The 11762-nt window shown below is 37.3% G+C and overlaps 1 protein-coding gene across 1 annotated transcript; it reads left to right on the top strand.

Moving 5' to 3' along the window:
• Positions 1–514: 514 nt before the first annotated feature.
• Positions 515–4168, top strand: LOC107015555 (F-box protein SKIP14-like). Its single transcript, XM_015215866.2, has 2 exons — positions 515–2147; positions 3358–4168. The coding sequence occupies exons 1-2, from the start codon at positions 1206–1208 to the stop codon at positions 3856–3858; spliced, it is 1443 nt and encodes a 480-aa protein (XP_015071352.1). The 5' UTR covers positions 515–1205; the 3' UTR covers positions 3859–4168.
• The last annotated feature ends 7594 nt before the right edge of the window (positions 4169–11762 follow it).

Here is an 11762-nt window from a genome sequence, read left to right as displayed (position 1 = left end):
TGATAGAGCTATATGTGAGCGAATAATTATATATAAGTTACTTTCATAACAAGGGTCGTATCAACTTCAAATAATAAAATTGAAGAATAATATATCAGACCCTTTTCTATAATTAAATAGATTCAACCAAAGATTATACTATTATTTTTTTTATTACCTAGTATCAAACATAATTTTGTATAACAATTACATGAATTCAACTTCAAATAATAAAATTGAAGAATAATATGTCAGACCCTTTTCTATAATTAAATAAATTCAACCAAAGATTATACTATTATTTTTTTATTACCTCGAATCAAACATAATTTTGTATAACAATTAAATTAATTGAATTGAATGGAATGGAATGGAGAAGAAAAATGTAAAAAGGTGTTGAAGCGAGAAAGTAGAGTCGAAAAGGAGGGAATTCCATTCCCGCCACGACTCTTACCGTATTACAAGTAAGAGATAGTCACCGGACACGTGTCGGTATAATTTTTGACACTCTCATTTCAATACACAATTTCTCCTAAAACTTACCCTTACCCTCAAACCCCCCACCCCCCAAACAGCTACCCTCAAATTTTCTATCTCTATTTCTTTCTATTTTCCTATTTCGCTCTCTTTGAGCTCGATCGGCAGATTTCTTCTTTATCCTTTTTTCTTTTGAATCTGATTTGATTTCGGAGGAATTTCAATTTCCCGATTTTTCATCTGCTCTAATCGACGATTTCAGCCTTTTCTCTCTGTCGATTGTGTTCTTCGCTGAGCAAATTAGGGTTTGTATTCAATCAGGTTCTTTTGTCTATCACTTTATCTGTTTTTGTTTTTTTTTTCGAATTTCACATTCTTTTGCAAAACCCTAGCCTGTTAAGTTTTCCTATTCTGTCAAATATTCGTTGATTCCTTATTTTTTGATTTGTATAGTTAAAATTTTGAAGAAAAAAAAAAGAAAAAGAAAGAGTAAGGTGTTGTTTAGCTGATTGATTCTATTGTATTATTCAGATTTTTTGTTACAAGAAGCTCCGTGAGATTTTAGGTGCGTTGTCTTTTAGTTTACCATCCGAAATTGAGGGTTTCCTTGTTGAATCTAATAAGCTTCGCGTCACCAAAAAAGAGAGAAAAAAGAAAAAACCAAAAAGAAGAAAAAGAAAAACAAAATCCTATTTTTAGGTGTTAGATTATTCCTTTTTGGCTGTTGTTAGAGTTGATCTAAATCATATATGGCATTAAATTTTTCGCATCGGCCCATATTTCCGGCGCATATATCTGAGGATAATTTGGTATCACCCATGAGAATTGTGAATGGGTGTTTAGTCGAGGGTGTTCCGGAGAATAATGTGGAGAATTTTGCTTGGTCGTGGCGTGTTTGTCGAGAACCGCATGACGGGTTTGAATATGGTTATGGGAGGGAAAGAGTAGACAAGTGTGATTATTCGGAGTCAGTATCGGAGGATATCATTGATCTTCTCCCTGCTGATCCATTTGGGATGGATATAAGCACCACTATCACAGCCATTACGGGTTGGCTTGAGGATTTGGAAGTTGATTATGGAGGATGTAGGAGAAACCATGCCAGTCCAAGTAATGAGGACTATGGTTTAATTGCTGGTTTTGATTTTGTATGGAACGATTCTATGAGGTTCCAATCATTCCCTATTAATCACGTTCAGTCTGATGACAAACTGAATAGAGGTGAGCCAGTGAGTTTGCTTATTGGGGAGAGAGATATGAGGGACGCCTTGGCCCATGTTGGTCTTGGCTCAGCTTGCAATGTGGGGGACACTGCAGACTTCAATAATGTAGGTTCAGTCAGTTCTTTTCCCCTGACCATGGGAACAGGGTCTGGGGCGACGTCTTGCTCTGGTAAAGATGAAGGAGCCCCTCATGAGGCTTTATCTTTTGCTCTTGGTTACCTTGGAGTGAAGGATCTTTTGACAGTAGAAAGTGTTTGTAGGTCCTTTCGGCTTACTGTAAAAACCGATCCTTTATTGTGGAAAAGCATTCACATTGAAAATCCATTGACTGAGATCAGCGATGATATCCTCTTGCAATTGACTAGCAGGGCTCAAGGTAACTTACAATGCTTGAGTTTGTTAGAGTGCACCCGCATCACAGATGACGGTTTGAGGCGGGTTCTTGACTCTAATCCACATTTGACAAAGGTTAGTTGTTCATCTTCATTTTTATGATCTTGGTAACTTTGTTGTTCATCTTCATTTTACTTTATGTTTCTTAATATATTTGTGGTGTTTGTGGTTCTAACCATGATGGTATGGTTGTTGTATGCTTGTTGAAATTAACATGATGCACTTAAACACATTCTAATGACCTGTTTTGTTTGTGGAGTAATACAATTTTAGCCATTTATTCCTGAATATTATGTGAAAGACTGAAATGTTGGTCAGAAGAATGACATAAATTCCTTACTGATATCTGTCACAGTACAGCTTGAATATCTTTTGGACTAAACTTGAACTTCCTAACTGCACTCTTATTCATGGAAGTTATGTGATTTAGAACATGATTCATACATATTTTGTCTAATGACTCCGATATCAGTCTGGATGTAGTTCTATGATTCTATCACCATCATTTCCGTGTTTTAAATTGTAAGCAGAATCTAAACTTCTGATGGTCATTGTATTTTTTGCATTACCTAACAGAGGATACTAAAGCCATATTTTAGCGGATTTTTAGCTTTTACTTGCAGAAGTTTGAATTTTGTATGGAATCATAAGTCTGTTAGATGAACGCCCCTTGATTTCATGGTGGTTGCTCACAGTTGCATGTTAGGCTGTTTGGTTCTTTCATTTCCTCATTTTCGTTCTCATGTGCCTAGTGCCAAGTACTCTTGCTAGGCATACGGTTTAGTGCAGGATCATTACCCTTTTGCTATTAAGGGGTCATTTGGTAGGGTGTATAAGAATAACTCTAAATAGAGTGTATTAGTAATGCGTGCATTAATTATACATAGATTATTTCTTATACATTTGTGTATTAAAAATAACATACATTGCATACAAACATTTATTCACAAAGATACCCTTCACTATTATGATGTAAAAGATTTTGAGGGGTAATGGAGTCTTTAACCTTTTGCTAATGAATATGCATTAAAACCCCTTGCATTATTAATACCTAGAAATACATTGTATTAGTAATACATGATAGATTGTAGTTATAAGCAGCATGAACAAGTGTACCAAACAATGTATTACTACTAGACAGAATTGATTCTTGCATTATATTTCTTAATACACTCTACCAAACGATCCCTAATAGTTTCTTCGGTACGAGGTCCCTTTTGCTACTTCTAGTGTGTACGTGAATGTACAATGTTGTGCTTTTTAATCTTATTTTTATTTCATGCAGCTATTTGTTCCTGCGTGTACAAGACTCAGTATTGAAGGCATTGTAAATATGTTGAAGTCTTTTAACTGTCAAAGAGGTAAAATGGGTATAAAGAACCTGTGGATTGGCGGTCTTTATGGAGTGATGCGTGAACATTTTGAAGAGCTGGAGTTTCTTCTAGGTTCAGATAGCCAGACGAGGCAAAATGTTTACAAACCCCATTTCTTTTCTCGAAGGAATATTTATCGTTTGGCTGATGACAGTCGGGCGATTGATGTTCAACTATGCCCTATGTGTAAAAAGGTAAGGTTGGTCTATGATTGTCCTGCAGAGGGTTGCCAAGTGAAAGATGAAGCTATTAAAGAATGTAGGGCCTGCTCACTTTGCATCTTACGGTGTAGTGAATGTGGGAGATGTATAAATAACACAGAGTATGTGGAGACTTTTTGTTTGGAATTGCTTTGTTCTGATTGCTCTAAGCAGCCTTTGGAGTGCAAAAATGAGCAGAAGTGCAGCCTTTGAAGTGCCAAAATGGAGCAGGAGGGGGAGGGGCTGGTTCCTGTGAAGTAGATGGAAGTGTGACTGCCGAGGAGTAAATATATGTGCTATCATCTACTTGTTTAATTGGATAAAAGAAAAAATTAAGCAGACAATTGACTGCTATCAAATCAATTTGTGCAAGGCTTGCCTAAAACAATTGAATTTGTTTTGTTTGTTGAACTGCTGTCAGCAAAATAAAATACTCTACTCATTGTTCAAATTTCACTTGAATGTTTAGTGCTTTGAATGGAAGTGAAGAGTTATGCTTTAAAGAAACAAGCATGTTCTGAGATGCGTTGGAACGTTTATTTTTCCATTAAATGTTAGCACATGGAGTGATTTGAGCATGAAAACGAACTTCTGTATTAGTTCTTGACCAGTGCTGCACTGACGCGGCCTTTTTGTTATCATTCATTTCAATGTAAAAATTGTCTTAAAATTTTGGTAAAAATTTTGACGATGCAGTAATTACATCGAGAATGAAATATCACCTTGAATATTTAATTGAAATGTTAGTTAGGAGATTTATGGATTTCTCCATATCAACTGGTAAAGTCCGTCGAAACAGATAAATTTTTTTTCCACAACCTAAATATTCTCTGAAAGAGCAACACACTTGGTTTGTAAACTTTATGATAGAAAGTGTTTTTCTGCATCAATAATGATGTATTTATTTGGTATATTGAAAAAGGAATCTAGATTGAATCGAATCACACTATTAAAAAATCGGAAGTCAAACTTATCAAAAGTATTGATGCATTTTGTTTGAGGTGTTGGTATGTACAGATTGATAATTGCACAGGTGGCCATGGATAGGAACGCAACCAAATAGTATGTGACAGTCTTGGAAATCTACTATATATGTTGTTGGTAGGTACCGTTATAGTGAGTGTATTGCTTTACAAAATACTTATGTGGACTCTGTTGTTGAATGTTGACCATCATTTAGTTATCATTTGTATAGTCATGTAGAGACATTAATGATAATGAAAGTATCGAATGTAGAGAGTTGCCTTCAAAATCCCAAAAAATAAAATTATTCACACTCAGTAGCAGAATCTTTCTTCTATTTGCAATGGTTCAGCTAATTAGAAGTACAACCAAAAAAATGCAAAAGTCATGTAATCCATTTTGTGTAAGCTACAATATCAAATTCCAAAATAATTTTAGACTTCAAAATTTGAGGAATATTCGTGGAAGTATTTTATTTTACCTTATAAAAAAGGGAAAAGGGTCAAAAATACCCCTCAACTTTCGTTTATTGTTTGATTTTACCCTCGCCGTTAAAATGAAGTTAAATTTACCCCTCCTGTTACTAATTTCACCAAAATTACCCCTCATTTAATAGAATCCCCAAAATTGATTCAAATTGCCCAATTTTTTTTAAAAATAATTTCTTATTTTTAACCCAATGTCCGACCTGCCCCGACCCCTCTAGAGGGAGGGATAACCCGATTTCCTATTCTTTGGTTTCTCTGGAGAGTATGCTAGGAGAGGGAGAAAAGATGACTACGGTTGAGCAAAAGCTTTCTACTCCTCCAGGGAGTGCGCTGGGAGAGGGAAAGAAAGTGTTTGTGGTCAATCAAAATTTGTCCGTTCCTCCAAGGAGTATGTAAGGATAGGGAAAGAAGTTGAACGTGGATTTCCCTGAACCATTCACAACAGCAACATACGACACTAGTCGACGACTTCTTGAAAAATCGATAGTGACCACTAGACCATCGAGAAGAACAAGGCGAAGGATGAAACCCATCATTCGATACCATGATTCTAGGGGAACATTGTGGAAATTAGTTGAATTTATTTGCGTTTGAAATGGAACTAAAAGGAGGTGTCGAAGGTGAAGATGAACTGTTCGATTAAAGTCCTAAACGAATCATCTCCTTATCACCTTGGTTTTGTATAAGTAAATAACCTTTGATTTTTCAAGCATTTCCCTGAACCATTCATCTCCTCCAAGGAGTATGCTAGGACATGGACAGGGCAAGAAAGTGAATGTGATCATAGACCTTCTTCCAAGGTTCATTCTCTTGAACCCTCATAAATGATAAAGAAAAAAGGCACCGCTGCCACCAAAGAGTGTTCTATCTCTGAAATTGGATTCCTCAAGTTACAAAATGAGCAAAGAAAGTTTAAAACTTATAAAATCTTCATCTAAGTCGGTGCTGTTAATTCTAGAAAACAAAAAATTGTGTCTAAAGTATCTGCAGAGAAGTCTTTAAAGATCACAACCGAGTTATCCTCTAGAGGGGTCGGGCGGGTCGAGACATCAGATTAATAAGAAATTGGATTTTTTTAAAAATTCGGGCAGTTTGAATCAATTTTGGGGATTCCGTTAAATGAGGGGTAATTTTGTGAAATTAGAAACGGGAGGGGTAAATTTAACTTCATTTTAACGGCGAGGGTAAAATCAAACAATAAACGAAAATTGAGGGATATTTTTGACCCTTTTCCCTAAAAAAAAGTACCAAAGGAAACAACGTAATATTTTTTTCCCAAGGGACAACTCAATAACTCAAAGAGTCCACAACGCACAAGTCAAAGTTCAAATTATGAAGCTGATTAGCTGACTATCCACTTTAATCTTTAACTAAGAAGAATAAGAAAGTTTATTTTAGCTTCTTAAAATACTCGTAGTTTAGTAATTTGATCATAGATGTTCTTGTGGTGATGACTTCCAGATTTTGGGGNAAAAATACCAAAAAAAAATGATCACTCCTTAGTATATTTTTAGTTGTCGATATTGACTTGACACACATTTAATTAATTCATAAATGATAATCTTGCTTTGAAAGAAAACATTGGAAAATGACTATAACTAATTACAAGAATATATTAGAAACTGTGAAAAAATATCTGTGGGCGTATAAATGATTATACGGACGCAAGTCTGATGGATCTCTGGAGCGCAATTCCATATATACAGTTATATAATTTTATTACTAAGAAAATAAGAAAAAACAAAACTTTCAATTATTTTACAAATAAATTTTAATAAATAGCATATGTATAGAAAATAAATATTATGTATTGTACGTGAGGAAGGTTTTAATAACCAATAATGAAGAAAAAAATATTATTATTACTTTTGAGAAATATCATTACAAGAATAATAAAAAATAAGACTTAAAAAGAAAGTTCAAAAACCCATGTTAATTCCTAGGACTTACGTTTTTATTCTTTGCAGCCAATGCCCCAAATAGAAACGACTTTTGGAGGGAGTGCTAGCATGTGGGTTCTCCCTGGGAGCACCCTCTCTAGTGGCCTAGGCTGTGATAGCCTATGCCCGAGCTGTGATGGCTTGGGCCATCTGAACCAGTGCTGCTCTCACTTCTCGATCTATCAATGCAGGTGGGTTGACAGGCATTTGCACTCCAACAGCTGGGGCTTGAGGAGGAGCTTGGTTTCCCCCAGCAGCTGCTTCTTCAACTCTCCTGCCTGCGCTTCTTCTTGTGTTCATTTTTCTATACGCACACACGGGAAGAAAGTTAGATGCTAGAATGACACAAAATGTCAAATCTCTACACAGCACGATAAAGAGTAGAAGAACGGAAGATTCTTAACATCACTAAGTCTCTAGGTCATGGTTGTGGTGCACTTCACAACCATAAGCTAGAAACTATGCAACGTAGTTGTTTTGAGACTTAGTTCATAGGTAATTTAACCTCATGCTCTGATACCAAGTTTGTCACACCCGGGTCCTAGACCCTAAAGGAGATCGATGTCATTAACCTCTCATAGATAGCAAACAAGTCTCTTCTTAGCTTTCATCAAAATCATAAAGTTAAATTTAGCGGAAAATTTAAAACTTTTTAACTTTACTGAAGTGTACTTAGACTGCATATAATTTCTGCATAAGAGTGATATACTAACAGCTCAAAATAAATAACCATCTATTAACAGATTGAACAATTGAAATGAAGAATTCATAATATCTTTAATAGATGCCAAACCGGGCTTAATATAGAAGCTTGAACAAATGTTTGAAAGGAAAAGTTAGGGACAACATCCACTAGCTATGTCTAATCTACTAAAGCTAGAAGATAAAGCGTAGGCAACTCGAACTCAAGAGGACCTACCAAAGTCTGGAGGTACTAGTCCAAACAGCGTCAATTGATCTTCAATCTTCTTCAATGACCTGCACCTATAAAAATAATAATTGTATATGGGTTAGTACACAATTGTACTAAGTATGGGTGTATGCACATAAACACATAAGGACTATGCATGATCAAGGAAAGCTCTTCCTATAGCAACATGCCATTTTCGGAAACTAAAGTCACTTTACTTTCCTGATTCGTTATTTATGAGTCATGCTATGAATATGACATATTTTCATGAACACACAACTCAGTTTCTATATGAACATAAGACCTTGGAATCATGAGCATAATTTCAGAACAACTCGAGCAATAATTAATATTTTTGCTCCCCTTTAGGCCGAGAGCTCCTCTCCCCAGACTTAGTCTATTTTTCAGTCTTTTCTTATTTTTATGTGTAGTTCAATGATCTCCTTTGATCCTATGTTTTACTTACGAGTGCAATGATTCATTGTAGTCCCATTCCTACAATGAATCAAGTAAGTAATCCAAAAGACCAAGGAAATGATTTGACTACCCTACTCACAAGTTATTCTTTTCATTCTTGTTATCTTTATTGGCTATGCCCATTATTTAATCATTCGCATAATATGAAGATGCTGGGGCATATACTCATACTCCTATTTATGAGTAATTTATTCATACTTCAATTTATGAGTCATTATGTATTGCTCCCTTTATTGGCATAAGTCAATAACTGTTAAAACATCATTCTTATCAAACACTGATGATTTTTGATATACTTATGCTTTTGCTTACTTAGTTAACTTTGAACTTACTTTTCTTCTTCTTTGATTTCATGTTCACTTTGAACATGCTAGGTTGACTTAGGATATTATTTGAAGACTTCCATTGGGATCTTTCTGTGCAATGACTAAGAATGACTTACATCATTACTTAGTCTAACCTCACCCTTTGGTCATCCTATCAGAACACCCTTCATCTTCCTAGTTCTTTCAGTCTTTTTTTCTTACTTACTTACTTTCTTAAAATATCGTTAGCATTTAACCGACATAGATCATGTGAGCTAACATGAAATCCAGTGTCTTCCCTATACTGAAAAGAGGTGGTTCACCGGCCAAAGTGAAATTGAATACTTCCTAGCTTTCTTAGGTGGATCCACTAGCTAGTAACCTATGTCGGCGACATAGTTCAAAGACTTGGAGAATTTGGACACCCTTATCAACCTTGACGGTAGTTTCATCTCATGGGGCTTACATGTGCTTGCACAAGCTCATTACTAGTCTATCGGTGCTTAGCTCAAATTCTTATACTTTACAACTTTTAGAGTTAACTCATACAATATGGAAGTTTGCTTCTAGTATGAGGTATACTTAGCTCAATGGATGACTTGTCATCCCTTTCTATACTTGATTAATGTGAAGTTAATCTTACATTATCATTATGGTGTGAATGAGACTTGTCTCACGATTTCTAACACACTCTTATGTGAGTATATTTAACATAATTGTTTAGGTGAAAGTGAGACTTGTGTCACGGACTTAGAGTATTTTCTAAGAATCCGTGCGGCACTCGACAACTTACTCAAGAATATTTCACGATCTTGTAATCTCAAGTAAGCCTTTAAGACTCAGAACGCTAAGACAATGTAAAGAAAGACATAGAAAGAACTTTGGAAGAGGGCTTGTATTAGGCTTGGAAGATTTGCTTACAACTTTTGGTTGGATTGTTGGATGAGTTAAAATGAGAGGCCCTTCTATTTATACTTTTCCTAAGGGCCTAAGAGTATATAAATATTATTCTACAAGTCCCTAAGTAATTACACTTTAGTCCATATTCTAGAGAATTCTAAACTCTCTAGAATATGCCAAACCTTTCCAAAAGGATCTAAAGTATTCTGGAGAATTCTAAGGAATTCTCTAGTCTTCTCCAGAAATATAGAAGGTTCTAGAGTTCTCTGCAAACCTCTTTTCAACTCTAGATCCTTCTGCCCCATTCGGATGCTAAATCTGGCTGGAATGGTGGTGGGACGTCACACTCTCCCCCACCTAATGATGCGGCGACCGCGATGCATCGCTGCAAGAACTCCTGGACTTTGTCCTTGAATTGCCACAAGTCTTCGTATTTCTACCATGTTGCTTCTTCTAGAGCTTGTCCCTTCCAATGTACGAGAAACATGGCGCTGGCTTGTTGACCTCTCTTCCGTTTGGCTTGGTAATCTATGATGGCTTTGATTTCTCGGTCTTGCGAGGCAGTGACAGTGATGGGGGCACGTTGCGATTGGTTCCGATTGGGATCGTCCTTATCTTCATGATACGGCTTGAGGACGCTCGCATGAAAGACCGGATGGATCTTTAAGTGTGGAGGTAACTCCAACTTGTATGAAGTTTTGCCCACCTTGGAAATGATCTTAAACGGACCCTCATATTTACGCACTAAGTTGTGATGGACGCCTCTTAGTGCTTTAAACTGCCTCGGATTGAATTTTACCAAGACCATGTCTCCTTCTTTGTAGTTCGTGGGACGACGTTTGCGGTCAGCAAACTTTCATTAATATTCTTAGCTGCCTTGTCCAAGTAGGACTTGGCAGTGTCAAGATTCTCTTCCCATCCCTTGGCAAGATGGTAAGCACCCAAACTCTTCCCCTAAAAAATAGTTGGAAACGACTGCGGAGTTTGGGGTTGTTGGCCTGTCACCAACTCGAATGGTGTGCGCCCTGTTGATCACTCCTCTGCAAATTATAAGAAAATTGCGACATATCTAGGAGTCTGGCCCATTCATTTTGGTGCGCACTGACATAGTGCGTTAGATAGAACTCTAACAGGCCGTTGACGCGTTCAGTCTGGCCGTCAGTTTGCGGGTGGAAACTTGTGGAAAAGTGAAGTTTCGTGCCAAGAATTTCAAAGAGCTCATTCCAAAAGTACCCAGTGAAACGGGGGTCCTGGTCGCTGATGATATGTCTCGGCAACCCCCAATACTTCACTACATTCTTGTAGAATAATTGAGCAGCTTGCTGTTCACCCGGCTGTGGCAGGCATTAATGTGGCATATTTTGAAAATCTGTCTACCACGACCATGATCGTGCCAAAACCGTCGGACTTTGGCAAGGAAGTGATGAAGTCCATGGTTACGCTCTCCCATGGGCGTTCCGCTACGGTTAGTGGCTCTAGCAATCCTCCTGGTTGCCTCTGCTCCACCTTTTCCTGTTGGCACACAAGAAAAGTATGCACATAACACTCAATGTCATCCCGCATACGTGGCCAGAAGTAAAGAGCCTCGATCAGCGCCCTCATTCTTTACTGCCCTGGATGACCGGCCCACGGTGTGTCGTGGATTTTTTTTATGATATGCCGCCTAATAGACCAAACTTGGGTATATAAAACCTCCGTCCGGTGGTAAGCAAGAAGCCATTTTCTACCCAAAAGCGCCTGGTTTTGCCTTGGGCATCCAACTCCATCAGCTTCTTGGCTTCTGGATCGTGTTGCATGCCATCCTTGATTGCGTCCTAAATGTCACAATGAGTGGTAGTGATGGCAGCGAGCACAACCTTCCTTCTTAATGCATCGGCCACGACATTGCCTTTTCCCGGCTTGTACTCCAAGACGTAGTCGAATTCCGCTAGGAAATCTTGCCATCTAGCTTGCTTTGGGGTGATCTTCTTCTGAGACTTAAAGTAGCTAGATGCAACATTGTCGGTCTTCACCATGAATTTGGATCCTAATAGGTAATGTCTCCATGTGCGTAGACAATGCACGATGACCGTCATCTCCTTTTCTTGCACCGTGTACCATAGTTCAACTTCATTCAATTTGCAGATTTCAAATG

Source organism: Solanum pennellii, chromosome 4 (genome assembly GCF_001406875.1).
Source record: "Solanum pennellii chromosome 4, SPENNV200".
NCBI classification, from domain to species: Eukaryota; Viridiplantae; Streptophyta; class Magnoliopsida; order Solanales; family Solanaceae; genus Solanum; species Solanum pennellii.
The sequence above is the reverse complement of the archived record's forward strand: the minus strand, read 5'-3'. Positions and strand labels throughout refer to the sequence as shown.

What these genes read in the sequence shown, in the direction of transcription:
- LOC107015555 (XM_015215866.2), top strand. Translation starts at nt 1,206, where the DNA reads ATGGCATTAAATTTTTCGCATCGGCCCATATTTCCGGCGCATATATCT. An exon ending in CTAATCCACATTTGACAAAG is followed by an intron (nt 2,148 to 3,357) that starts GTTAGTTGTTCA and finishes TATTTCATGCAG; the next exon opens with CTATTTGTTCCTGCGTGTAC.